Genomic DNA, 27,926 nt, shown 5'->3' on the forward strand with positions numbered 1-27,926 from the left:
GGTAAGGTTGAGGACAGTTTAAAGCAGGGTGCTCGACATTTTTCAAGCCAAGGACTCCTTCACTGATAGAGAGATGGAGCGGGGACCCCCTACTAGACTAACTGCTTGTTTTTGAGTAATCTCACTCCGTCATTTACTTTAGTCTGTGGCCAAATATGTAAATGAGGCAATTTCTGCTCACAAGAATATCTGTACAGTTGAGATATTCATACGGATAACTGGCCAATGACTAGGCTGCCGATATGTCTAGTAGCAGCACAGTGTTTTAGTGTGTGGTTATGAGGAATCGCAGCTAGACTATCAATGCAGATTACATGAAGTGTTTGTTTTTTTCTTTTACAAGTGTCCTCCAGATGCATTAAAATCTTTTGAAAAAACAAAATCTTCAAAATATTGTCATCCAATAAATTTGCAGGCCCCTTGCAGTAACTCTGAGGACCTGTTAGGAGTCAGGGACCCCCCTGTTGAAGACCCAGCGTTTGAAGGGACAGACGTCGACACAACACTAGCATTAAACGCTGCAGTTGCAAACAAAATTTAACCTAATTTGGCTAATTGCAGCCTAGCTAAAACTCTGAACACTGAAACACATTTCCAGGTGGATTAAACATATATATATATAAAAAATACATGATAAAAACATGTTTTGTAGGTAAAATCTACTTTATAAAGTAGCCTAACTTGTTACTAGATGTCAATTCAATGTAGATAGTAGTTTCATTTAAGAAGATATGTGAAGTTGTATGAAATGAAAATATACTCAAGTACAATGAATATGGTAATGTGGTCCACTACAGTTCATGAATGCAAAATAGGTGGAAAGTAGGAGGACAATTGCAGCATTAGTTCAGTAAGAGGTGGTTAAAATGGCTCTTAACTGTACTCATTACTTCACAGTCTGATGGCACACATTTTCAAATCCAGTTCATGCCAGATAAACTACGTATAAAAATATTACTAATCCAGTGATTCTCCTAATCGTATTCATTACAATATCTGGTCACGTATCAGTCCACATTTGGTCACACCCCAACACACATCTGAACCATCCAGATAAACATGATGACATTTTGACAGAATGACACAGTATTCTCACACACAAGACAAATATCAATGACATGAGACAAACTGTTTGCAATACTTTATTAGGACCCGGCTAAAAACAATCAAGTGTTAATTAATAAAAAATGTTTTGGAAAAGACAGTTGGTTCAAGCTTATGTTGATGTACAATGGCTGGCAACATGTAGTAAAATATAGTAAAATACTTGTTGGTATGTTTTGGCAGAAAGTCTAATCTACTGGCTGTGAGCGAGTTGTGATGTAGATAAATCATGTTTTGGTTTTAGAATATGTGTTTTGTACAAAGTAAGACATTAAGCATACCATCTCTTAATTGTGCAGTAAGACCATTTCACAAACAGAAATGCCTCCTCACTGATGCAGTGATAATGACAACAGTCCTGATCTGTGAACCAGATACAAGACAACACTCTGAATAAGTTCAAATCAAGCTGCTTTACAGTTTCCGTCAATGAACACTGCGGTGAAATAAATGATACTTAAATCATGCAGACTGCTCTACGAATCATCTTTCTTCTTGTACAACTAATCAGCTGGTATCAGAAACGAGAAAGTTTTATGAGAAATGATGGCAGTTAGACAGGGAACTCTATTTAAATAAGATATAGAAAAGTATATACTCTTTGTAAACGCACTTAAAAGGAGTAAGTATGGAAAAATGCAGGTTGATGCTGCTGTTATTTCATTTGGTTATCGGTCATAACATAACAAACGGCAACTAAAATCTGACATTGATGATATGCTGGAAGAAAATAAGACGAAGCAATCACAACGTAACACGGAAAATTAACTTTGAGCTTCTAAACTTTAAAAAATAGATTTCCATACAAGGTGGACTTTTCATGTTAAAGCAATCTTATACAATTTCTTGTTAAATACTATATTTGATGTTTGTTTACACTGTGTGTGAGATGTGGTATTTAAACAATATTTGTGACCACAGTATGTAGTGTTGCTATACTTGACCTTAGTGTATTAATTCTGTTAAAATTACTGAGTCCACCTCCTGTATAATCTTACCATTTCACCAGAGACACAAGTTAAAGGGCTAATTTTGGGATTTTAACAAGAACTCCCCAATAAAACTTTCAAAAGGCCAAAATAACATTTTTATGGCAGAGCACGCACTCAACCTCATGAAGCTTTCCCTCGTACCTAGTTTCATAAACAGAAAATGATGATACAAAACTATCACGCACATATCTCCGTCTGACAAGAACAACACATCAGTGACATTAGTTAAGACTCTTTACAGCATTAAGACTCATCAGCGTGTCTTATTATAATAACCAATTATAAACTGATCAAGTCACAGAGCATGTGACACTACGAGCTGCTGGTTGTTGTTGTTTGAATGTTATTTTCCTCCCACACACCCACTTTTAAGAAAAGGTGTGAAGACAACTGAGAGAGATCTTTACACATGCATTAGAAAATAGGTTGTTCCGCTCTATAAAATCCGTCCAAGTTTATTGTTTCTTTACCTCGGCGTGGAGGCCACGTTTTTACAAGAATAGATTGATGGATGACTGAAAAGAAGTATAAAAAAATGTGGTTTCCCAGATCTGATTGGAAAAAAAGGGAACTCAAGAGTCATCCCGATTCACAGGCACCAACCACATTTCACTGCCACAACCTGTCTCCCCTCTCCTGTTGCCCGACTGTTATGGCCCCCTGACTCTATACTGGCTTGTCTAATGGTCGTGGAAGCCTGGCATGGGGAATGGCCTGGCGAAAGCTTCAACACGGTGGCGCAGATTGGCAATGCGAGCCACAGTCTCTGGATCCTGGAGAAGGAAGTTCTTGAAGTCCTGGAGCTTTCCTGGAGAACACAACAGAGAAGAAAGTGGAAATGGATCAGCTTTCCAACATTTTGCTTCCTTTGTTTTATCACCACTGGGTTTTTGCTCTCTCATGCTTCAGCATCAAATAATTTAATATACAACATACAGCATTATGTAGCATGTCTAATAAAGACAGTTTTAAACTCTGTTTTGAAAATAAGAGACAAAAAGATGACACCAGCAGGGTTGGATACTGTTCACATATGAACAAAAACCAGAACAGATACTCAACACTACCGTTTTTTGGTACTTTACTGTCTCTGTGGTAACAAAAATGAAAATTTTCAGTTGTAAAAAAAAGAAAGAAAGAAAAGGCACCAATATGACCGGCACTGCGTCAAAGGAGGGAGCTGTTTTTACTCTTAACTCAACCTGGATCCCTGGACTTAAATGAAGAAAATGATTGAATATTAGTTTTGGACTAGATAATGGCTTGTATTTTACATTACAAATGACTGACTCACTTTGACTTGTTGCAGGGGTGACATCATGCTCTCTTTCTTTCTATAACATTACTCTAAAGATGCACTCTCAGGTATTGAAAAGTGGAACGATTGATTTAACGTAGATCAGTACTCAGTAGTACAAATGCAATTTGGCCGATACCCTTAAAAGCACCGAGTTTGTCACCCAACCCCAGACACCAGGCTACAGTGTACTCCATCTCCCCTCTCACACTAGACTTACCTGTCTTTTTCTTGACATCCAAGGCGATCTTGAAGCCCTCATCCATGAACTCGACAACCTGCACAAAGTCAGCTTCTTTGAACTGTCTTGAGGTCAGGGCTGGAGCACCTAGAACAGTACAGAACACAACATCTGGAGCTTAAAATACAAAGTAATGACTGACAATTACTTCCTTTTACAGGTTCAACTGTCTCTAATCAAGTTTCTGCTTTTTCCCTCTATTTAGAAACCATATGGTCTTTGCAAAAAAAGAAACAGAACCCTGGAGCATCTTGAAATCTGAATCTACAGAGACTCCAGATGTATCACACCTACATTAATGTTGATGGGTCACAAAGATTCAGCCCAAATCTCAATATAATAAAGAATTGAGAAGGTAATATGTGCAGTACATCACACTGAAGGTGAAGTACCTTGCCTTAAGACAATGCTAAAAATGTGGCAGTGTAGATGTGGAGCCACTGAACTTCCTGGAAGATGATTAAAAAGCCAAACATGCTTAATTAATCATGATCTGCTCAGAGCTTCTGGCTTAATTGGTGGCTGACTAATTTCCATATGCAGAAGTGCATTTTTAAAAAGTAAGTAAAACTGAAGAGGGTGATAAGTGCAGAGTGTACATTTGGCAAAAACCTCACGAACATAAAAAGACTGATTATCTTATAATAATCACAATAATCACTACATGTACAGGTGTTTAAAGACTCATTTTAAATGTACAAATCAGCACTTTGTTCTTTTTTTAAATGGTTTCTGATCATACTCATAATAAGTATGACGGGACCTTGTCTGACTCTAGTTAAATATAGTGTAATGTGAGGTTGTTCCTTACCTAGCCTGAGGCCACCAGGAGTCAGAGCGCTCTTGTCCCCGGGGCAGGTGTTCTTATTGGCGGTAATTGACACAAGCTCCAGCACCCTCTCAGCCCGCGCACCATCGATGCCCTTAGGCCGCAGGTCCACCAGGACCAGGTGGTTTTCAGTCCCACCTGAAATATTCAGCATTCCTAGTAAGAACTTTTGAAAGGGAGGAAAGTCCGAGGCTTCATACACATGGACTTCACTCTTTAATCCTTTGATCAGACCATGAGGTAATGTTACAGCATTTGGATGTAAAACTGAATGCAGTTAATGATGAAGCCAAATTACCATATTTTTATTCAAGTCAGTTACTTCATCCATCTCTTGCATACGTTATTTTATCTTCACATCTGTGCACTGTATTTATTTTAGATTTACTTAATTCTGGGACAACATGAACAAAACACGACTTTGCTTTAAGTCATGCACGATATTGATTTTAAACAATAATTACCCGCTTTTCATAGCAGATAACAAAATGGTAAACAACAAATTGACAGTTATTTTTATAACTATCGATTTATTGGCGTTAATTTCACTGATACTGATAATAAATACCAATATAAATGTTACCATACGATACATATACATTGTGTATCCATATGTGCTCTGTGAAGGATCTACCCCAGGTTAAACTAATGTAGCCTGACACAGCAATTCTGAGGATGGTGTTGTTGAACTGTATTGCGTTATACAGCAGATATTTCTATTATTTTGTCCACCCTTTTTAAAATCAATACAGAGAATTACCTCAATACAGTTCACCAGCACCACAAACTAAAATGATCTCAGCTGAATCAACACTTCTGTAAAAAAGAACTGAAAATTATAACCTTTGTGAAGAGAGGATTTATTACAGACCCGTAGGACTGCATTAGTTTTGGCTTGGTGTATCTAATAAACTGCCAAATTAAGTGTATACTACAACTCTAAAGTCTTGAAAATGTTTAAATAATCCTTCAGTCATTAATGTAACTAACTTACTTGAATATTACTTACTTCCTTTTGCAAGTCTCTTACTGACTGGAGCAGTAATACAATGCGCGTTTCACTTTTTTTGAACACCAAGATCTACAAATGTATTTAAATGCACACAATGCAATCTAAGCACAGGACAAGTCTGTGTTTTTTCCACAGTATCTTTTGAAGGCTATACATCAAAAAAGCGCTGAGGCCAGTGAATTAAATGCAGTACAAGATTCAAGCAGGAAGTGACCACTTTCATCTGGTTTTATTTTGTTGACTGGCAGGACAGCTACACGGACATTAGCCTATTTGCACATCATGAATTTAAATGCCTTTTGCTCGTCGCCTCATTTGCATTTTGTGACAGGACGTTTCTCTTGATTGACTGCGTTGTGGATTTTTCGATGTTTCTTACTGCCGTTTGCTGAGCAAATGTTTTTTTCTGGAAAAAAAAAAAAAAAAAAAAAAAAAAGAATGCTTAAATACAAGTTGGATTACCTGATACCAGAGTGTAGCCTTTGCTGAGGAGAGCTGCAGCCATGGTCTTGGAGTTCTTGATCACCTGGGAGATGTAGTCCTTGAACATGGGAGACTGTGCCTGGACAACCACACAAATCAACGGTAAACAAGGTTGAGCATGGGGCCAAGAAATTATTCAAGAAAGCAATTTTCTACAATATAAACAAATGCTGTTTTATTTCATATTGTGCTGATCAAAAAAAAAATATTTGGTCAACTTTCCAAGGTAAAAACTTCTGGTCTCCAAAAATGTCCTTCTATGGTGTGAATGAAATATATGGATATTGTTAATGAAGTAAACATACTGGAAAAAAATATTTTCTTTGCTTCAATTGAACACTTTAACTGAATTATGGTCTAAATGTACAGCAGTCATGTCCATACTTTAAAGAGTTAAAGTAATGGAATCCTTTGTGGTTGTGGGTTTGTTTGTTTGTTTGTTTGTTTGTGTGGGTTTTCTTTTGTATAATTCTGATGTCTAGGGAAAAGCTGGCTTGGCCTCCGACCCATTTTTTTTACATTTAAAACTTATTATAATTTTTTATTATAATAAAACGGATTATCTTCCAAGAAGTTAATGTGCATTTTTGTTACAATACATCCCCTTTATCAAAGTGTAAATGGTCATTTGGAAATTCTTTAGAATACATATTGATTTAAAAAAAGAAAATAACAACAACAAAAAAAAAAAAATCGTAATTAAGATCAAATATGAATATCTGTCTAGCACAGCATCAATATCCAAACCCCTGGGAAAGTGAAGGCGCAGATGCCCACAGCAGCTTAGGAAACAACTGTCTGTGTCTAGTTGCACCGAAGTCTCTCAGGGGTAAGATTTAGTTTCACTGTACAATTTGATTCACCCATCATCAACCTCTTATTAGGAAAATAGCAGACCAGGATAATAAAGCGTTACATCAATACAAACAAAGTTAGACACTTTTTCATTGAAGTTTGTGAGCTGTGCTGACCTGTCTGAGTGCCACAGCCACACCAGCGATGGCGTGGTTATGAGGTCCACCCTGCAGCGAAGGGAAGACAGAGAAGTTGACCTTGTCCTCGAGATCGTACATGATCTCCTTCCCCTTCTTGTCCACTGAGCGAACACCCTTGCGGTAGAAGATGAGGCCAGCCCTGGACACAACAGCGACTAATTAACTGAAGAAGAATTCTTTTTTCCATTTTATTTTTCTTGAAAACCCAACAAGATTTCTTCTTTAGTAATTTGATTTGTCCCTTCCTGTGGGCTTTTTGATTAGGAGGAAAACACAACATCACAAAATACCATAACTACCATTAATAAGAAATAACTGATCATTTCCTTGATGCTCTAAAGGTCAGTGACAGAGAGAAACAATAATGCACCTCCACCGAGCCTGTTAGCCTGCTCCCTAGCTTCAGTCACAACACCGCAGCAGTTCTAATGAGATTTTACTGAAATTTCTCTTGTTCTCACCTGGCTCCTCTGAGGGATTTGTGCGTGGTAGAGGTGACCAGGTCAGCATGTTCAAAGGGAGAGGGGATGGCTTTGGCTGCCACCAGGCCACTGATATGGGCCATGTCAGCTAGCATGTAGGCCTTAATGTCAGTACAGAGCTGAAGTTGAAACGGGTGGATAAGAGGGAAAAAGAAACACAAAATTAGGATTCCAATTTATACCACAGGACAGGAAATTTTTACATCGCATTTAACGTTTTTTTAACTAAGTCATGACATTACTGCCCGATACTGTGAACTGAAGGACAGTCAGTCAAGTCTTGGGGCAGTGAAACATTTTGTATTAAGATTAAGATTAAGCAATGAATATGAGGTTGTATCCACATCAGATTAACAGGGCAAGAATCCTCCCTGGACATAATCCCTTACTTTTAGGGGACTTTATTAAAAAAAATTCAATTAAAAAAAAATATATAATATTGTCAGACTGATTTATTGGTCAGGCACTACTGTTAACCCAATATACACAGATCAGCCACAACATTAAAAGAACTAATGGGTGAATTGAAGTCAATTGATCAGACTTGTTCTGGCAGATCCCACAGATGCTCAATTGAATTGGGATCTGTGGGTTTTTGGAGGCCAGGTTGATGCCTTGAGCACTTTGTTAAGTTCATCTCGTCATTCCTAAGCAGTTTGGTGGTGTGGTAGGGACTCTCAACGGGGGGGATGTACTTCGTCTGCAAAGGTACTTGGGTGGGTGGTGCGTGTCAAGTGGCATCCACATCAATGCCAGCACCCAATATGATGGTCTCGCATGATAGGGATTTTTTTTCAGCCCATACAGATAATATAGCCAACAAATTCCTATCTTTTTATTGAAAAAGAAAAGCTGAGGTTAAGAAAGGCTAAGATGTCGAGAGCAAAGATGGATGATTTAATATCCTATAGCTCTAAAACATTTGTTGTGTTAAAACTCAGCCTTTTTCCTCCTCTCTAAGCCCTTGTGTCACATTTTGATGGGCTGCACCTCTTATTATTCTTCTTCTTCTCCTCCTCCTCCTGTGTTTATTGGCAGATTACAAACTGACTTTAAAGGAGCATACTAAGTTTGTAGATGCTGCGCTTGTTAAGTCAATGAAAACAATTTGGTTGACTAGAATTTCAGATTCTGATAAATATACTATAATAAATTGATATTTATGCACAGATAGTTAATAATAATTAATTGTGCATTCATAATATTCACTTCACATGTTAGCCTTTTAATGTTCTGGCTGATTGGTGATAGATGTGGACGCACCCATAAAGCTGAAAATCAGCCCTTCAGCCTCAGTCACTGTTTAATTTCAGTTGCAGTGTCCTGGAGACAGAGCAAAAATCTGCATTGTCCAAATATTTATGAAGTGCACTGCATTTGCATACATTATTATTGATTTACAGAGTTCTACCAGAAATTATAATAGTTCCCATAAAACTAAACTACATGTTTAAACATCAGTGACCTGTGTTTTATTTGACTGTGCTATATATAAGTTGAAATGTGAGATAGAATCTCTCGGTGCAACAACATTTACATCTTTTACCCCACGGTTAAGATTTGATGACCAACTCTACATCTGTTAGCAGCACCTATCGTACAGGGCAGATATTTCAAATCAGAGCTGCTGTTATTACACTCCTCGGCAGTCTTCAGAGGCCTGTAATACCACAGCGTAATTCAATAAATCCTTGCCGTCTCTTGCCAAAAAAGCAAAAACAATAAATAGCTCGCTAACATGCAAATGAGTTGCTGGCGAACGATCAGAGCAGTAAGCAATCTTTTTAGTGCTCCAATTAATATGCATTATCATGACAATCTCCCTTCCTCTCATATCTAAACTGGATCAGCACATGTTTATTAGATTAAAAGGCAGGATAGATGGCAGGGTTACTGGAGGGGGTAAAGAACACAAGAGGGTGATGTGCGCAGGCTGATGAACGCCGATAGTGAAACAAATTACAGATTAAAAAATAAAAAAAGGAGCCTGCTCCAATCTAGGTAACACAATACTGAAAAACTGGAAAGGAGCCCGGCCCGGCAGATTCTGCCATAAAACAGTGAACAGTTCCACAGAGACATGCCAGGGGGAAAATATGGCCCCCACTTCAGGCCTAGTGGCAAAGTAGTTATGGTGCTTAATAAAAACACAGCTCTGTAATGGCGGGACACTCCATCTGATGGTACGAGCTAAAGTGGAGCTCTGCAACAAAGGGAAGCAGTCATGGAGTGAATGAAGTGAATCAGCGGGTGGGTATAACAAAACAGATAAAGGGGCCTCTTGTGCACTGTCAAAGAGAGCAGTGAAGTGTGCGGTGAAAAGTTGCTGCTGTGTACGTTTGAGTCAGTGCGAGCATCCACGTTTAGTTCGGATGAGTAGGCAAGAGAGGAGGAAAGCACCGGTGTTTGAAATTCAGTTTGTGTTTGGAAATGTTGACGCTTGAAAGTGACTGCTCAGTATTTAGTCTCTTGTGTGGGACAGAAATTAGTGAAGATGTGGTTGGAAGGTGTGGTGGGGAAGCAGGTGTGTGTGTGTGTGTGTGTGTGTGTGACAGTTTAGTGGAAAGGTTGACTGAGTTTTAAATAAGAGAGCAAAGCTGGTCTGACCTTCCTAATGCAGGATGAGAGGTGGAGAAAACAGGTGAAGTGAAACACACGCACAGAGAGAACGATGGGGTGAAAGCTGGGTGAGTTCTGAATAAAGAGAGAGTTCTCTGTGCACCTTCTTGATGCGGCCATAGTCAATGAGGCGGGCATAAGCGCTGGTGCCAGCAATGATGAGCTTGGGCCGGAACAGCTTGGCCGTCATCTCCATCTGGTCGTAGTCTATGAGTCCTGTTGCAGGCTGCAGAGAGATGGAGAGGGAGACTGATTAGAGGAGTGAAAAAAAGAGAGAGGCAAGACGTGGAGGATGAATATTAGGATATTAGAAAGGAGAGTAAGGGTCAGGGGGAAAATAAAAAGCAACATGAGAGGATGAAGATAAGTTGTCAGATATCTTGAGGATCAAGAGCAAACATATCAACACGGAAGAGAGATTTTTTCCATTTGAAGATCATTTGATGCAGCTGCATTTGAAGTACTCTGGCTACCTTAAAAGGGGGAAGGAATTTATCTTAGGGAGACATTTCAACCTCTCATATAAAGGAAGAAGATGGAGCAATTGCAGTAATGCACCCCTACTTATCCTAATTCAACCTTTTAGGGATCTACTCAACTGGTGTGATGAGGCTGAACAGATCAGAGCTTGGTTTGGAGACCTTTTCCTGCTCTTTACATTGAGCAATTTGAGAAATGTGTTGGACAATCTATCGTGCAGGGGATGTACTTCAGAGTCACATGAAATGGAGTCAGACTGGACCAGTCAAATGACCACTGTGCCTGAATCTTCGGTTTTACCCACTCTACTCCTCCTCCAGGCATTTGAAAAGAGAGATGGTGCAGGCGGGAGAAGGAGAGCAGCGTGGAGCAGTGAGAGACAGAACGGATGGCAAATAAGGGAGACGCAGACAAGAAAAAGCAGAGAGAAGAGGAGGAGGGAGAGCTTTATTTAGACAACCTGATAATCTCCCATCTCCAGAGCACATCTATGGATGCCCCCTCACTCCATCAAGCTGCTCATTGTGAAGACAGAGCCAGTGGTGCTGGCCAGCCTGTCGATTTCCCATTATCTCTCTCGCAGAGGGGTCCTGCCTGCTCATACATCAGCACGTCTGGACATGCACACTCTCATGGCCATCCATCAGCCGCTACCCAACACCACCACACAACTATGACCCCAGGGATAAAATACTATACACTAATACACGACGCACTGATCATATCTACGCGCTAACTCAAGAAAATTACTTGTCACATGTGAGGGACCCTGGTAGGACAGATCTCAATGCTGGTGGACACTGAATCCCTAACCACACTGCCTTCAGTCGTCCCTCTGGGGGCATGAAATCAAACAGGATTTCCCAAAAAAGATCACATCTATATTTATCTCTACTCCTTTTGTTTATTTCCAATTGATTTTCTGGTATTTTGAAAAGGAAAGACCGTCAAAATTACTTCACGTACACATGTAAATTTAGATATTTGTGCTTATTGAAGATTTGTCATTTCTTGTTTTGTCTTCTAGTTATTTTTGTCAATGACAGAAGCAGTCACATTTGAAGAACTACTTTTGAGGCTGACTGAAATTACAAATATAATGACAGCAACATGAAAAGGTATGCAGAGCTGCAATGATTAATTATCACATTGTTATGACATGATGAGTTTTGTTTGTAGTTAGCACCTACATTACATCTGACAAATTGTTACAAACCTGGAATTTGGTATTTACGACAGTGGTGGTGCACTCAAAAACTATGGGCGGCACGAAATTGCACAAATTGGCAATTTATACATAATGTTACTTAAATGTGAATATTTTCTGCTTTCTTTACTCCTCTATTACAGTGAGCTAAATATATTTGGGTTGTGGACAGAACAAATCATTTAAGGATTTCGTCTTCGGCTTTGGGGAACATTGATCAACATTTTTCACCATTTTCAGATGTTCTGCTGACCAAACAACTAATCGGTTGCTCAAGAAAATAACTGGCAGATTGATCAACATTGAAAATAATCGTTATCTGCAGTCCTAAAGGTAGATTATTATAAAAAACACATGTTTTGTCCCTGTTATGGTACAGATATACTGCATTCTACTTAGCATATTATTAGTATGGCGTGTCTAAACACTGGTGCAATTTCTTACTTCAACCAACAATTGTAAAATTAAAGGCAGAGACTGACAGAGTAAGTAGAAATGGCCGATAGCACTACTGAACATGGGAGACCTTATAGTGAGTACTGCAGCAGAATAAGTAATGCTTTGCACAGCTACGTTTCAGACATTTGAGAAGACACAGATCATGTGGGGGTCAGTTCATAAGTCATTCATAGAGAACACCTGACTGTGAAAAACTTTCCTGATTGTCTCCACTTCAACTCATTTCATCTGACAATCAAATAGGATCAAAATTATATGAACCTGTACGAAATATATTTATTATTATTTAAAAAATCATTAAGCCTGCACCTGCCTCACAGCCTTTATAACACTATAACACCTTTTTATTGCTGTTGTCTCATTTCAATAATCTGTACTGTTAATACTGTGTCTCACCATTGCCAACAAGGCTGACAATTTAACACTGGTATTAGACAGTCCACAACTTGTTAAATGATATCAGTAGTTGAGGTTTCTACTTACATTTAGCTTGTAGGGCATGGACTCAAAATAGATTGAGGTTGCTGAGATCCTCTTTACATCGGACATGTAGCCATGGGTCAGACTGTGGTGAGCAAAAGAAACAGGCAAGCACAAACACTCAAGTTACATTACCTTGAAAAAACAAAACAAAACAGGATTTATAACGGAAATAAACTTTTTATTGTAAAACACATGTCCAGGAAAAAGAAAATTGCATGCTATTGATTCAGGTCCTGAAAATGACTTAGGTAAGAAAAAATGTGAGAGAAAGAGAAAATAAGTGACAGGCTGAAGATTAAGAATAGAGAGAAAGCAGCAGTGACTACTGACTGTCCTCCGTCGGGCAGGTCCAGGCCCATGATGCGGTCGTGGGGTTTCAGCACTGCGGTGTAGACGGCAAAGTTAGCGGGGGAGCCAGAGTATGGCTGGACGTTAACACCCCACAGAGCCGGGTCCAGGTCAAAGGCCTCCAGGGCTCGTTTCTGACACAGCAGCTCAATTTGGTCGACCATTTCTGCTCCACCATAGTATCTGAGGGTGTAGTTGGACAAAAAAAGACCATTAGGCAGTTTACTAACGGATGCATCACTCCTGAAAATAACTTGCAGGAGAAAGCCTTTATATTAATGCATTTTAAAACTGCAATAACCATTGCCACATAAGTTACAACCGTCACATCTACACCTTTAAAGTTGAGATAGTGAACTACAAATACATTGATGGTGGAACTACATTATCATACAGCTGGATGCTGAGCAGCGTACAGTGAATTTTTATAGCTTTTTCTTTTGGAAACAGCAGCCTGCTGAGGCTTAAAACAACTCTAGCAGTGAGAGTGAACCAAAACAGAACAGCTAAAAAATGAGCTAAGTCACAAAAAAATGCAGTAAAGTCCGACTGTACAGATTTGGGTGATAATTCTCTGTAGGTTCATCACTAAGAACAACTCCTTTCACATTGTCATTTGACACTAGTGCTGTATTGACCGGTTTGAAGCTTCAAAGCTTTATTTATAACTTTCAAATTCTCAATTAATATTTCAATGTTTTGCAGGTATTTTGTTCTTTTGCATGATAGTTGATTGTTGAGTCCAATTTCCTAGTCGGCAAATATGGTTGCTGGCTCGGATCGAGCAACCAAACCAAAGCGCTGGTATTTGACAACCTGAAAATAAGAGTAATGATAATAATTAACTATATTTCTACAGAATCACTTTAATGCCACCTTGAATGGGGTAGTCTATGGGGGCAGTCTAGCAGCAATCTAACAGCACCGTACATTTCACCTCATTTAAAGTATCTTCAGTTACTTGGTGGTCATTTAAACCTATGAATCACTTTCTTTAAATTGAAGATTTTGTTAGAGGATCTGTTTTCAAGGGTGATGATAACATTTTTTTAAAAATGACGACAGACATTTGAAGCTTGGTTTATATTCTGTAAATATATACTGTATGTTACAGTCATAGGTCTGTAACAGCCACAAGTGGCGCTGTTTGTCATAAAAATCTAGAGCAATGTTAACTTGAAACTAGCACAGCAGATCTGGGACATCTCAGGTGAAAATGCTCATCAAAGCTTTTTAGTGAAATTACAGATAAAGGAGCAACAGATGGCTACTGTACAAACCACTCATTCAACGAGATCATCCGCTTCTTTCATTACATTAAAGTGTAAAAGCAGCAGATGAGTAGGATGTGGGGGGATAAAAATAAATAAATAAATAAAAATTAAAAACACATTCAGTGGGAGGGAGATTTATGGTAGGCTCGCAATCCAGAAATCAAAGGCATCAAATAAGAAACATTTCAAAATATGTCCGCTGTCTGTTGCTGCTGATAAATGTGAATTATTGGAGGAAAAATAACAGGAAATAGGAAACTGAAAATAGAAAATATGCAACTATCAGCCTAGGCACTAAATTCTTCCAGTGTATCCCCTCAGGAGTCTTGTTTGGCAAGGCAGAGGCTGTGGATTATTTGCTGTGTGGTTGGCATGTACTATTACAAGGCAAGCTAGAACACACAGTATACATGAGTGTGTGTTTGTGTGTGTATGTCTGGAACAAATATCCTAAAGCAGTGAATATCACCAGTGTTAATAAGCTGGGTGTGACTGAATACCCACACTCACCTTCTCCCTGGGTAGCCTTCAGAGTATTTGTTGTTGAGACAGGAGCCCTGAGCTTCCAGAGCTGCTCGACTGCAGAAATTCTGGGGTGGAGACACACACACACGAGCAAACACATACACACACACACACACAGTCAGATCAATGGCTCGAGTGGACAGAAGGGACAAGGACGGCAAATTAAAGTCTGTTAAGTGATAGTGAGAAATCCCCCTCCAGCTAAAGGCAATCATTACAGTATTGAACCTCTGGACTTCCATAGACTAACACTCTGCACTTCACAATGCTTATCGCCTTGCTGCTTCAGGATACAAGATAATGTAATAAACTTTTCTGCACATGCAGAGATACATTGGTGTGGCCTTTTTTTAATCACTCTGCAATGCGTTTTCCAAGAAAAACAAATCTTACTCTGTAGGGTTTGCTGTGAAAGGGGTATAATTATCCGCCAAAAGTTTTCCTTCATATTTTGCCTTGTGTGCTTGAGGATAAAAAAGACATGTTAAATATTTCTGTTTAATCCAATACCAGTTACTGATATCAGACTCATTCACTGACATATTTTAGTAGCCTGATTTCAGTAGACCTTTAATATTTTCAAATTATCATATTTTTGCTTTTTTTACTAGATCTGCAATCATAGGTTGATTAATCAGTTGGCTGATTTAAAACTACTTTGATAAAATATTTTGTTGAGACTGTTTTTTTTTGTGTTGTTTTGTTATTCAAAAAGAAAAAATATCAGAAATTCCTTGTACAAGCTTCCCATAAGTGAGGTTTTTCAGTTTCTCTTTGTCTTGTGATAGTAAACCTGTATATGCTTGGGTTTTAGACTGTTGGTCGAAAAGACCAGCAATTTCAAGGAGTCATCTTATGGGCTACAGGAAACTGTAAAAGTATTTGTCACCATTTTTTTAATAATTTAGGACTTAACGATTAACCAGGACAACAATCGGTAGATCAATCAATAATGAAAATCATCACTAGTTACAGCCATAATTCCTATGAATCGTTACAACTTTCTGATCAACTTTTAATTGCCATATCCAACCTACAGCAACCTACAACCCTTTTCTTTCTTGAAACGCTCCTTTGGCCATCCAGCGCATTATGGAACACTTTGTCACAATTAACATGTAGTAATCACTTTTTTTTTGGCTATATGTGAGCGGTTTGTAACACGATGTGAACAATGACACCTTCCGCATCTCTTTCAGTTGTCTATACCAGCCTGTGGATGATCGGTTTAAGTTATTTAATGCTGCTGGACTGTGTATTTCTTTGTAAAGGACTCGACTTGCACTTTAGTTTAGAGTCCACTAACATTAATACACAAAAGTTTCACAGAGCCCCTTTAAGGAAAGCATGTTGACAATGAATAGACTCACACTGGGGGACACATTAAACTTGACTTTACTATCTGTCACCTTTACCGTGCAATGTCTGAAACCCTGACTGTAACTGACAATAGATACCTCTTCTATAAAGGGCTCCTAACAAAACTTATTATTGTATGTGATCACACTGCCCAGTAATACTGTCTGACACACACATACAGTTAAGTCTAGTCTCATTGGGGTGGTGTGTGTCTGTGATGTGTGCGTGTGTGTTATGCTAATGCTTCACCTAGAAGCCAAGAGGAGATCAAGGAAGATAACAGCTCCAGTAACAGCTTTCTTCCACGTCTGTCTGTCATGCAGACGACTGTGCATTTATTAGAAATGGAAATGCATTTGCTTCTCCCCGTCTTAGTGTGTGTGAGGGCATGTGTGTTGACACGCGTGGGAGCATGTATGTCTTTTCATTCAAGGAATGCCTGCCTGAGCTGTAGTGTTGTGTGCCTTGCAGAGTTAGGTGGGGAGGAGGCAGAATGAAGATATCAGTTTTATCTCACACTAGAGTGGTCAGGCTTTGTGTAGAGAGGGGGCCGATATACTCCACTGAACAACTACTGTGGTGAAGAAGAAACAGGAGGAGAGAGAAAGAACAATACAAGATAAAACCTTGTCTGCTCTTTTGAATAGTAAAATTTCCCATTTCACACCATACAGCCTTGGAAAGAAAACAGACAAAGAAGAGATACCCAAAGTTCTCTGTAACAACTGAGCGACTCCGGCTTACAGACAACACTACATCCTGTCAGTTTTTTCACGATTAAAGATGTCAAATTTGAATCACTTGGTATGAATTTGTTCTTTTTTAAAATATGCTTGTCAAAGTTCATGAGATCTGTTTTATTATTTGTATGTCTGAGCCAGAAGGTCACTACAAGCCACTGAAAACATTAAAAAACAGCACATTCACCGCTATAAAATATTCAAACATACAACAGCAAGATGATTTAGGAAGAAATATGAGCAAAAATGACTTGATATTTGCAGTGTCTGATTTTAAAATGTTCCTATAACTCGTTGTACTTGATGTGCTATATGTAATGTATCCATCTACAGTATGAGCCCTTATAAACCACCGATAAGAGCTTTTCTATCAATGCTGTGTCTGACAGCAATAACACAGGGGAAAAAAAGACACAACCAGAATAGATATACATGAGGCAAGCAAGTCTATTCATTCATCCATTTAGCCAAAACATTAATCAGAGGTGATGAGGCATTCTCAGCTGCCATCACTGCCAACATTTAGGAGAGGTGCTGCCAGCTCTTACAGGCATTGAGTAAGTGTTTACACTGACTGTCTTTCTTTAAAAATGAGTCAATCAATACAAATTGGTATACGATGGGTCGTTATAGTCTATTAAAGGCTGACTGAATGAAAAATCTTTTCCTTATTCAAAGTGTCTGCCAGCATGTCAATACCATGCCAACATTTTTAAGGCAATGGCCAAATGTTCCCTAATCAAGGGGTTCAAAGAAATGTATTATTGTGTCCAGGCTATCTGCTCATCGTCTGGGCTATAATTTTCCAGATACTCATTCACTTTAAACTTCTAACATTTTGAAGGAAGCTAGTTCATCATTTATACATTATACGCAGCACACAAAGTTATCCTGGCATCCTACGTGGGTTTTAAAATCAGGCTTGAAAACTTTTTCTATGTAATATCTCTTTTAATTGCATCCCATTCTTCCAATCTCTCTCATCTGTAAACAAGTAGATAAGATTAAGAAATTACCACCATGTTTGTGTTTTGTGTGACACATTCACACGCGATTGTCAAGCCTCCACATAACATCAACTTTCAGAATCAGGGCGTCCATTTTAGCAGCCACGTTATTAATATAGTTTAGAGTTGATTTGTCCCCTTTCCACGTGTTACAAGAATAAATGCACAATTGCAGCTCATTTAGATCAAGTAAAAGATGCTCTGTGGCTGTACTTGAATATGACAACCTTTTGTTGCTCCTACCCTTTTATGTCGTCACTTTTATTCGTCAATATAGCCGATCTCACAGAACAGCTGTTAACTGCTGCTCAACATATTAAGAGGCGCAATCAAATTCCTTAGCAGTTGAAAAAGAAATACAACCCCAAATCACAATCATGACGATTTGCAGGGGACTAATATTATCACATGACCTATGTGTTTGGCGGTTTTACACAGAGGAATTTTAACTTTACGAATTACAGACATGGCAGATTTGCATGCGATTAAGATCAGACGTCCTCCGCAATTACGACAAATCGCTAGAACGTCCCCAAGTAATACTAGCCCTGTGCAAATAGGCCTTTAAACTGTCAAAAACAGATGAGGTTAAAAAGTAGAGAATAATATCTGTGAAAGAGTTTTCTTTTACCTCAGATGCGATGAGCTCCAAGCCACGGCACTGCCTGTCCTTCTCCTTTGTCAGCAGATCCCACATCTCAGGGTCGTCCTGAGCCAGGCTCTCCTGGCCTGTCCACGGACGATCTTCATCTACTGCACGGGTGGCGGCGTGGGACTGCTGGCCACGTACGCTGAGACGAACTGGGGCTCGCTGGCACAGTGGCTGAGGGCAGAAGAGAAGTTGCAGGGTCAGCGGTTACGATAAAAGAGAGAGGCATTAAATGTGTCTCATGACGGCTGAAATAAGCTTTCAAAGCTGTTAAATTGAACATTATTTTTCTGCCGAATGTAGGCCTATTTGATCATTTTACATATTTGATGTAACACCCTATTTTTTTCCTATATAAATAAAAGACATTTCAAGCCCTCCTCTGTTCCTCATACTCTCAAATAAGTAGCCTGGTATAATTAGAAACTGGCGTGTTTGCATGATATCAATAATCAGCATGGTTGTTCAATTATGCCTCTATCAGCACTTCTACAAACTGAGGGACTGACTTTTACAGCCTCAGTGTACCGAAGGAGGCATATAGAGAACAGATTCAGCACTTCCTGCTTATCTAATCTGGACTGGGGCTGGCGAGTCCTCCTGCTGCTGCTACTGCTGCAATGCCTGATCATATTAGTGTGCAGAGTCCATACAATTTTCACTCTCTCTGTGTCTTTTTTTCCTACTTTAACATTGTTCTTCTGTGCAGCACTATGCCTGTGATAGAATATGTTAACACTTGGCTTGGTATTACATACAGCATTCTCTATAAAATGATTGTCATGTATTAAAGCTGTACATGTGCTCTTCAGTGCTCAAGTTCTCTTTATAAACCCTAATCAACAGGGAGAGCACAAAAAAGAAAAACATTCCTTGACATGTTGATTGCACTTGGAACAAATTGGCTCTCTCCCATCATTTAATCAACAATATGATGATGACTCTGTGTTGAGATCAATCCCACCACTGCCAACCTATCGTTATCATCTGTACAGGTGTGCTGGGGTGTGAGGGACAACCTCCCTTTAATAGCACCATTAAAAAGCAATTAACATAATGCTCAGAACTGGTTGAGACACCCATTGGAAAAAACAACCTAAAAATGCAATTTACGCTTATTTCATGTGGTGCAAAATATTTGGGGGCACTTAATCTCTTGTAGTGGCTTTATTACATAGTAAATTTAGCAAAGAAGCCAACTCCTCAGTTTTTTGAAACACATTAGAATGTTAATGTTGTGAATAAAGGCTAAAATCTTGTCTGCAATGCTAAAACAGGGTTTAAGTCATTTAAATGTAATGCTTTATAAGACCTTTTTTGGACAAATCATCTTTATCTTATCTATCTTATCTTATCTAGTTTTATGAAGGAATATGGTTATTTAAGTAAGTTGAGTGACATTTTGCCAACAGGTAAGTGCAAGCATACAGTAAAAAAGAGGTTCAGTGGTGGGCTCAAAACTGTGTAACATCAGAAATGTCCATGCAGAAGAGCTTGACTCAATTTGACAAAAATAAAGTAAAAGATGAATAAATTAAATTAGATAAAATGTTTGTTGTAATTAAAGGGGCACTACTGTATGTAACAATTTGTGAGTGGATAGTAACATGACGTGAAAAATGAGACCTTCCCCTCTTGGTTGTCTATACAAGCCTGTGGATGATTTGTTTAAGTTGTTCAATGCTGCTGGACTGTGGATCTCTTTGTGAAAGACTCGGGTCGGATTTTCTGCAAAAGTCCAAAGGATGTGACTTTATGCACATGCTCAAGGGCCTCATCTCAGTACCTCTCTCCACTCCACTAACTGAGAGCAACAGCTCTAGCAAACGTTAGTTTAGAAATTGACGACCAGCTTCCAGCACAGCACAGAAGCTCCACAGTTAAATTTAAAACTATTTAATAAGGCCTATAATTTATAAAATTTAAGGACCAGCAGATACCCTGAAAAATGACCAACCATAGACCCATAATGCAACTTTCTTTGTAAAAAAAAGAAGAAGAAAAAAAAAAACAGTTAATAAGAAGCTTTATCCTTAGGAACAGCTTGCAGATAGTTTATCAACTCCATCGCTGTTCGGCCCACCCTCTCTCCTCCGCCTCTTCATCTGCTCCCCGGGGTGGCAGAGGGGACAGTGGTGACACACCAGGGGAGGCGTCTGGCACATTAATGGCCGATTTCTAACTGGCTCTACTCTGGCCTTCTGTCACCGGTGGCAGTGGTGATGGTGGAAAAAGGGGAGAGGGCCCCCCCTCTGGGTTCTGGAGGAGATGAGGGCCTGGGAGACAGGTCGAGCTGCCTCGGAGGACGCGTTTCTCACAGAGAAATCACACGGGTCATTAAATGTTGACGGGAACTGTCCTTCGCTGTCTGCATTTCTGCTGGAACACACCAAGGCTTGGGAAAGCAGTGGCAGAAAAACCCAACAGAAGCCAGCGACGCAGCGGTTACAACGCTTCTGACGACCGCAAAATAGACAAGGGTGCCTCTCTTCCCTCCAACTCACCTCCACCTTCATCCCTGCTTTCCTTTTCATACCATCTCCCTGTCCTCATCATGTCACTCGACACTGCTAAGCACGCTCACCATAGTCGTGGCATTTTTATTAGTTCGTCTTGTCATCGATATCACTGCCACGGTGTCCACTGGGCTTACACAAACCATACACAGGTCAGTCCCTGTGGTGTGCCTCTCTGCTTTCCTGCCTCGTTTGCCAGCCCTGATCATTACGGGAGATTAATTAATAAAAACAAGATGAGTTGTTCCAAGAAAAGTGAGAGCCAAGATACAAGCACCAAATATGTCACACAGTGGGACTATTTTTAGGCGACAGATGACGCTGTCCTTTGAAGGTGAACTTGATGAAAACTCTGCTGTGAGAAAAGAGGCGGCATAGGCCACATCAACCTGGGCTCCGAGCAAGAAATAATGGCAGACTCACAGATGCGCTGAATCTGCGTGACAATGATGCAGTAATTGTTGGCAGTTTAACTTTCCTGTCAAACATCTGTGCCCAAAGACTAGTGGCAGAGAAGAAGAAAAGGGAAGAAAGGAAATCATTTCATTAATCCTAGTTCTGTATTGTTTTTGCCCATTTCCTGAAGCTGCTCCAGAGGCGAGTCAATTTTACAGATGACTGCTGTCTATCAGTGACTATACCAAACAACAATCAGGCTGGTAACAGAAGGAAAACAGAAGGGACTAGAGAGGAGAAAAGAAGAAAAAAGATATGTAAGGTTAGAGAGAAGAAGTGTCAACAGGGCAGCTGCATCCGTCAGTCTGACACGCAGTTGCCTCTTCCCCTGTCACTGACTAATAACAGGCTGTCCGTTACAAATTGCCCTGTGATTCAGTCTGGATAACACTAGACTGAAAAATCTGGATGGGGTGAAGAGGCGTGAAGGGACGGAGGGCGACTCCACTCTATTCGGGTCAAAGGGTTGTCAGGGTGGCAATCTGAGTCTTAAGCGATGCCGGCAACAGAGGCAATCTTCAGGAGGTGTAGGCAGTGGAACGACACGTTTATGCTCTAATCTTTCCACAACTTTTGGTGAAGATGATGGTGGAAATGCTCTACACTGAGCTTCAAGGGGCCTGTTGACATAGTTTGAGCCAAGTCAGTCTCATGGCCTTCTCGTTGCCCCCTTCAAGTTTTAAGTCCGTTTTAACCAAAAATAGAAACACTTGACTGTAAAAACAATGAGCCAGGGTGGCCCAGTAGCTCACCTGATAAACCATGTGCATCACGTAATTAAAGCTGAGTCCTAACTGCAGTAGCCTTGGTTCGATTCCAACCCAGGCCCTAAACTGCATGTCATTCCCCCTCTCCTGTCTGTCTTCGCCTGTCACAATCTAATAAAAAAGCAAAAAGCCCCTGCCAAATTTTTTTTTAAAAAGTCTCAGTGGATGTTTTCTATCAGCAGTAAAAGGATATAAATCAAATGTTGGTGCGGAAAAGGGCTGTCTGAAAGGTGAAGTGAACTTGGCTAAACTAGGGCTGCAACTAATGATTATTGTCATTCTTGATCAATGAGCGACTCATTTTGTATACAAAATGTCAGAAACTAGTGAAAAATGCCTAGCACAAACTCCCATAGCCAAATGTTATGTTTTAAATAGTTATATATTCAATTTACAATGATGTAAGACATAGAAATGGATGAGAGGCCTCAACCAGCATGTGTTTGGAATTTATGATCTGTTAAAAGCAGTCATCCTTGATTGCTCTGCTCCCCACACACACACACACACACACACACACAAGTTATATAGAGGGGGTATTTGTGCAGTTTTTATGTTCATGAAGATGTATGCAAACAAAAGCAAAAATAGGAATGTAATGATAAAAGATTTTATTACGGATCGGGATAAAAAAAAATACAGGATACGTTAATTTTTCAGAATCTTCATGATCGGGATGATTGTGAATATCCTCGCAATTATTTGAAAAAGCCGTCCAGCTTACTGACGTCTATTGGTCTTGATGTATTGCCTAAGCCAGTCATGATGGCTGAAGCTATGGCTTGCACAAAAACATGTTAAATCGGATGTGTGTATATTCTGCGTATACCAAACTAAAAAACGACAGGGAGATAAGGGTTGCCACCATTTATTTATCCTTTTTATTTTTTGCTGGGGGACCTTATGATTTATGATTACTTGTTTAAGATTCTTTAATTGTTTGTCGCTAAAATAGACGTGTGTCCAACCTGTAACGCTATAAAAAAATATTCTTCTCCGTACAGTGTTTCTGTTCTGCTCCCGTTAAATGAAGAGAACTGAATTCAAAAAGCTAAAGAGGGCTTCTACTGCAACAGTGTTACATTAGTCTTTGTCAAAAAACTGATGTGTATAAAAACATTAAATTTTAGTGATTTTTGTGTGGGAGGTGATGAAGCCAGACAGGCTGCGTCCAGGGTGACAGCGAAAACTGTTTCTGAAACAACATAAAAAGTAGGTTAAAAAACAATTCTGAAAACTTAAGGTTGGGTTATATTGAACACACCAATAACACTTTGTTGATTGATGTTGCCATCACATACATAAAAACAAAAATGTTGCTGCTGCTTTTCAACCGAGTCAACCTCTGACATTTGAGAAAAGTAGGACTACTGTAAATATTTCCCTCAGAACTTCAAACAAAAGCATGTGGAGTTGAGTAAAAGTTATGCACTAAAAACGAAAGAGAAGCACATCTTCTCACAAAACAAAAACAGTCTCCTGGTTATCTGGCTACATCTCTGGCATGCCGACATTCCTGTTTGTCAAATTGTGGCACGGCTAGACTTATTTCACATCCAGTAAACTAATATTAAGAATTAGTAGAAGGTAAATTATCAGCTTTAGGTAGGAAAGCAGCCCCTAAATCTTAAAGACATTTAACTTTTTCAGGTTTTGTATGACCTCTGGTTGGCAGGTCTTACACACATCAGTGTGATCACTCAGTGATCGTGATTAAACATCAGTGATTTAACAAAAGTTTCCGATGGATGTACAGAGATGCAGCAGTCTGTGGAAATAGATTAAAGATGTCTAAGACCAGAACCTGAACTGCCAAAAATAGAATCTTCACACTCAATTTGCTCTAATCAAGTGTACTCAAGGACAATTTAAATTGATGTCATTTTGAAATTAAAGGTTTTTTACAAAAGGTTCACAGTGTTAATGTCTGGGTGCTTCTCCCATCATTAAACATCATCACTGAAACTAAACATGAACAGCCCGTGGGTTAAAGTGATCTCTTTATATACTGAATTCAAAGATTTAAATTGATCAGGGCCAAAAAAAATCCATGCAATATAAACATCATATGCACTAGAACAAGTGACGGGATTTAACTAAGTACATTTACTCAATTACTGTACAAAGCTTGAGGTACTCGTGGTTAACTTGAGTATTTCCATTTACTGCTACTTTATACTTCCACTCCACTACATTTTTGAGGCAAATGTTGTACTTTATACTCACTATATTGATTGCTAAATTTAGTTACTAGTTACTTTGCAGATTGCATCAGAGCCAGAGCTGCACATTTTTAAAATCAATTTATTTTATCAGATTACACTGATTCAGATCAAACAAGAAAACGCTTAAAATCTGATCTGATAACCTACATATATGTACATATATCTATAATTTACTTTACTTTTATTGCCAGAAAATCACTTTTAATACTTAAGAATATTTAAAAGCAGATAATTTGAGACTTTTATTAAAATACTCAAATTCTCATTTCTACTAATGTACTATTTTATCTAAATATCTCAACGTTTACTCTGGAATGACTTTTGGATATTTTTAAAAAACTGACAAGAACCAAGTTAAAATAACTTATAGAATGGTCAACTAAAAGAAAAGAAATCAGTTAAGATGATTAATGAAAGAAAGCATAATGTTATTAGAAGCAACAGCTGATAAGAACTTTGCTTTTTTTGGCTTCTTGTACTAAAGATTTTTCCTAATTCTCACACTGACCAACTGGAATTTCAAAAGTTGAGTTTCCCTCAGCGTTAATCATCTTTTGCCAATCCTATAATTTAGGTCAAAAGCAAGAAGAAATGCTGCACAAGGACACAGAGATCATGTGAGAACACTGCGTGCCTTGACCTAAAGGTCTTGTGAGTTATTTGGAAATTCAATGAAGGTGCACGCATAACCAATTAGCACCAATAGGAAAAGCATGCAAACACGTGAATCAGTCAGTATGATAGCAAATTTGAAACATACTGAGAGTCACTAATAAAACTAGGTCTGAATACATGCCACGAGATGTTGGCACAAACTTGGCATAGCCTAGTTGTTTCAGAGAAACTGCATGAAATTCACACCATCTCCAAAATGGGTCACTTCCTTAAGTTCAGAATTAGGCTATTAATAGTCCTCAATCCCCCCCCCCCCCAACACCTCCTTCAACCTAATCTCTCGTCTAATCAAAATAATTTATTTAATGAAAAAAATGTCAAATACTAAAACTTTTACCAACTTAAGTTCAACTAAGTTCAATTATCAACACTACAACAGAGGTGTACACTGAATCATAAGGTCTTTTATAGTGTTGCTGTATTGATATTCATTAAATATAGATGATGTTTTGACTGCTGTATATTTACAGTATCTCTCCAGCATAATTGTACTGTATATGCTGTAGGGTTATGAATCACAGAGTCTCTCAAGAAACGATACTTTTCACCACAAGTCGCCCACAATAATGATTAAAATCACGATACAGCAGTTCTGTTATAATCTGAAATAAATAATAATTTAACGATACAACAAAATATACAGTCTTAGCTTGGTTCTTCTTTATCACCCACACTGACTGCAACTTGTCCACATCCATGTGTGCCATCATTACAATCTAAAATAGCCATAAACTGGCAAGAGGCCGAACTAACAGAAAGTAGAACGGTTCTGGCGTTAAAAGCAGGAAGATACAACTACGGCTCATTAAATTCTTTTCAATCTATGTTAATTAAGTTTCAAAAGTCTACAACACAAGGAGCCGTGGAGTAGTGACTCTGGTATGTCATTGTGGTGGCTTCAGTTTGTGGTGCTATTGAACCTGTTTCTGTTACACCAAAATGTGTTTCAGGTATTTTGCCCAATCCATTTAATTCAACCTAAATCAACTAAATATTATTATTTAGTATCAGTGTTTCATGACAGACCAATACTTGATTATTGGAGCTGATGCCAACAAAGATTTTAGGAGGTAAACATTTCTGATATCGTTACATCAGCCAATAGACACATTTTCTGCAAACATTTGTGAAAAAGATATGTAACGGAGGTGAGATATTTTACAATTCAACAATAAACTTCTATTAGTGTACTGAAACAGTAAATACACTGGGAATTTAAAGATACCAATATATCCGTGAGAACCGATAATATCACCCAATCAGTACATTGGGTGGTGGACCCTTGAGCTTACAGTAGATTCACCATATATATTAGGAACTATATCTATATCAGGTCAATTAAGCTTTACGTTATCATTATAGCTATCCTAAAGTAATAAATATGTCAGCAGTTAAGAGTCTGCTGACACTCCTCAAACACTGATTATTACTTTCCCATGTTTGACAAAAAGCACAGCCTTATCTGTTACATGATTGTCTCAAAGTATGAGGTTAATATTTGCTGGGTGCTCCCTCAGACTCATTTGCACTTTGGACTTTATGGGGGCAAGACCCCTTATTTCTGGTTAATATATCATTATCAGACTACAACCATCTCTTGCTTTATCTGCAGTGTTATCCTGACTCAGGCTTTCAACTTTTGACTTCACTGAATCCCTTTGAGTTTAAAAACATAGTGTGCTGTGCTGGGTAACTGCAAAATAACTTCATAAAGTTGCGCAAATCTATTCCATCAAGCTACTGTAAGTGAATAATGTAAGAGATGTTTAATCGGAAGTTTTCTTCTGATGTGGGGACACACGGGGTCGTGTTGTTTCCCCACATGATGAAACTGAGCAGTCGCTGTTGCATCATTACGTGGACCCAGTTGCAGCTATGTCACAAACATGCACTAACACCTGGGTTAGCTTGCTAGCTAATCGGCTAACTCATTAGTGGTTAATGCGAGCAGGACAGAGAAGATAGCTGGCGGTTAAATGCTTAGAGAAAGACTGATTTGCTGATAATACCAGCACACCTTGCTAAAGCGGAGGTGGGCAACTTAAACCCCCACGACTGCAGTACCAACACACTGGCGTTAAGCTAGCAAACAGGAGGAAACCACGGGCTAACATGCCAGACTGAAACAAGCCGTGAATGAGAAAATGGCACACAAACAGTAGTTTATGGTCCTCTTACCCGTGCGAGTTGTCTCAGAGCGAAGGAGAGCATGTTTCCAGTTCTCAGGCCAGAGGAAGAAGCAGCACAGCCGGCCGACACACACCGCTGACAGGCTCCGAAAGGGCTGTTTGAAGTTGTTAGCAACGGCTGGTCACGTTTAACCTGCCGCAAGGGCTCATGGGAATCGTAGGCCTGTGTGAGGAACTTACGAAACGGCCACGTGCCTGTAGTCCATATTAGTGCTATAGCTGTCAGTCATTCACCCATTCATCTTATAAAAGCTCATCAGTGTTTCATGATCATAGGTTTATGTGTTTTTATATCTTTTTATTATCTTTTATGTTAAAACACACAGGCCTACCTTAAATCTCCGAACACCTCTGCCCACATTGTGCAAATGATGTGCCACTGTATCTATTGTAGGCATTGATGGAATGTAACTAACTATATTTACTGAAGTACTGTATTTAAAGGTGCAATATGTAGTTTCATTTAAAAAAGAAAATAATAATAATATTCAAATTCAGAAAGTCAGTATTTAC

General features: G+C 39.0%; 1 protein-coding gene across 1 annotated transcript; it reads right to left on the reverse strand.

Moving 5' to 3' along the window:
* Positions 1–1,129: 1,129 nt before the first annotated feature.
* On the reverse strand, positions 1,130–27,551 carry shmt2 (serine hydroxymethyltransferase 2 (mitochondrial)). Its single transcript, XM_084349379.1, has 12 exons — positions 27,403–27,551; positions 18,568–18,759; positions 14,816–14,895; positions 13,014–13,214; positions 12,684–12,765; positions 10,158–10,280; positions 7,415–7,554; positions 6,930–7,092; positions 5,938–6,037; positions 4,446–4,601; positions 3,614–3,721; positions 1,130–2,904 (listed from the first exon to the last, which is right to left on the reverse strand). The coding sequence occupies exons 1-12, from the start codon at positions 27,433–27,435 to the stop codon at positions 2,777–2,779; spliced, it is 1,506 nt and encodes a 501-aa protein (XP_084205505.1). The 5' UTR covers positions 27,436–27,551; the 3' UTR covers positions 1,130–2,776.
* Between the last annotated feature and the right edge of the window lie 375 nt (positions 27,552–27,926).

The sequence above is a fragment of the Pagrus pagrus genome, assembly GCF_965226575.1.
Source record: "Pagrus pagrus genome assembly, chromosome: 3".
NCBI lineage: Eukaryota > Metazoa > Chordata > Actinopteri > Spariformes > Sparidae > Pagrus > Pagrus pagrus.